This window comes from Cyprinodon variegatus, unplaced genomic scaffold (genome assembly GCF_000732505.1).
Source record: "Cyprinodon variegatus isolate N-32 unplaced genomic scaffold, C_variegatus-1.0 Scaffold406, whole genome shotgun sequence".
Lineage (NCBI taxonomy): Eukaryota > Metazoa > Chordata > Actinopteri > Cyprinodontiformes > Cyprinodontidae > Cyprinodon > Cyprinodon variegatus.
In genome coordinates this window covers 261629-263485 of record NW_015150859.1, presented here as the reverse complement: position 1 = coordinate 263485, position 1857 = coordinate 261629, and the positions used below count along the sequence as shown (strand labels likewise).

The 1857-nt window shown below is 37.9% G+C and overlaps 1 protein-coding gene across 1 annotated transcript in view; it reads left to right on the top strand.

The window, feature by feature from the left end:
* The window catches only part of LOC107093065 (myelin protein zero-like protein 1), a 12556-nt gene that overhangs the window by 4441 nt on the left and 6258 nt on the right, over positions 1-1857 (top strand). Inside the window, exon 3 of the mRNA XM_015387884.1 lies at positions 707-836. Coding sequence (XP_015243370.1) covers positions 707-836 — 130 coding nt within the window. The remainder of the gene's footprint in view (positions 1-706; positions 837-1857) is intronic.

Below are 1857 nucleotides of genomic sequence, written 5' to 3'. Positions count from 1 at the left end.
TGGGAAGCTTTTCAAAATTTGAAACATTAGTGCAGTGGTTTATGTTAAAATAAACCTTTGGGTTAAGTTGGCATTAAAAAGTCTTAAAAAGTCTTGAATTTAACTGGACTTCTGCTGTAGGAACCCTGTAAAACATCAAATTGTTGATATGGTAGGGTCACCAGACGTCCTCTTTTTCCCGGAAATGTTCTACTTTTCAGACGTAAAAAAAAAAATGTCAGGGAGGAATTTAAAAATCTCCCTGAGATAATCTGATGGCATTTTAGCAAAGGGATTTTTCTCAAAAATATAACCAATGTGCACAAATAAAGAATAGTTGTATTAGCCATACATGTAAAAAGAGTTTTATGGGGCCCTAGGCAACAGCCTAGTATTGCCTAATGGTTGAATTCCCCTCTGGACTGGAGGAAAGTGAAGCAGCTGACAGGCAGGTGGCGCTTTAAATTTATGTTACAGGACCAATGCTTTTTTTAATGTGTTAATCAGACCTGAGGTCTGTATTGCAGAGAGTAAAGAAATGCTGTTTTTCATTGTAAAGGCGATAAACATTCGTCTTACGGGTTTTTCTTTATAAAGTCCTTTTTTCCACTCAGAGAGGCTTTGTGCAATTGCCTGCTACACTTGAAACATGAAAACAATCTGTTATATTTGTGGTATCAATCATTGTTTTACTCTCTGACTTCTCCTGCTGTTTTTGTTCCTGCAGAGTCGCTCCCTCAGAGCAACACTAAGATTATAATCTGGGCAGTCTGCATTGCTGTGTTTCTGCTCATCATCATCGCTGTCGCCGCTTGCTTCGCCATAAGGGTGCTTCACAACCGGCACGATTACGAAGGGTGAGTAACGCTCAGTTTAATGCTTTAAACAAGTATACAGGAGTTAAGTTTCCCTTTTTTCATGCAAACAACTTCTAAAGTGGCAGAACTCTTCACTTTTGGCCATAGGTGTTTGTATTCAGCAACATTTATCTGATTTTATTTGGAAAAAGTAGGAACATTAAATATTTTACTTTTCCATTCAGTTTGATACAGAAGAGACTGAAATGACTTTAAAGTATTTATTGCCTTGTTTTGTTTTATTGTTGTTTATTCTAATCCTAACAGAAAATGTTTATTAGTCTTTAATTGCATGGTTGATTATATTGGCTGCATGTTTGTGTTCTCTAGCGAGCCAGGCTAAAGACGAATGTCTTATTTTCCTTCCAAAATCCTGTTTGTTGACTTCTCTAACCCTACTGCATGGGAGCTGCATCATTTTCTCCGTCTCAAGAAATTATAATGGACCGGGCTTTGGATGCTTTAACTCAATCATAAAATATTAGCTCTTCATTACAGTTTGTATGCTTGAGGTAGTTTAACCGTACTCTGCATGCTCAAGCAGCACTCTGGTCGTACGTTTTAACCTCAGACATCATAGAAGTACTGAACTTGGTGGTGAGGAAGAAAAGCAGCTGTTGTTGGCCACTTTCCAGCCCTAACTGCTTCCATGGGTGATTTTCAGGGTTGCTGTTTGCTCTGGTGTCAGTCATTTTTCTCCATCTGTGTCCTAACCTCACACTAACCTTCATTTAACACCACTAATACGCTTGCTATGAGCCAAGCGGCACATAGCACGTTCCGAATCACACATTTACATGCAATCACGTAACCTGACTACCGTCCACATTCTCATCAGTCAATCATATAATCAATCAAGCTTTATTTATACTTGATACTTAAAACTAATAACACAGAAATAGATTTACAGGTTAGAATTAAAATGAACCCACCAACCTAAACGGCTCTTTCAAGTCATTAATAGTTGAGGTATCTAACTTCCCTTTAGGATTAATGAAGATTCAGTTAAAGGAAAAGTCCC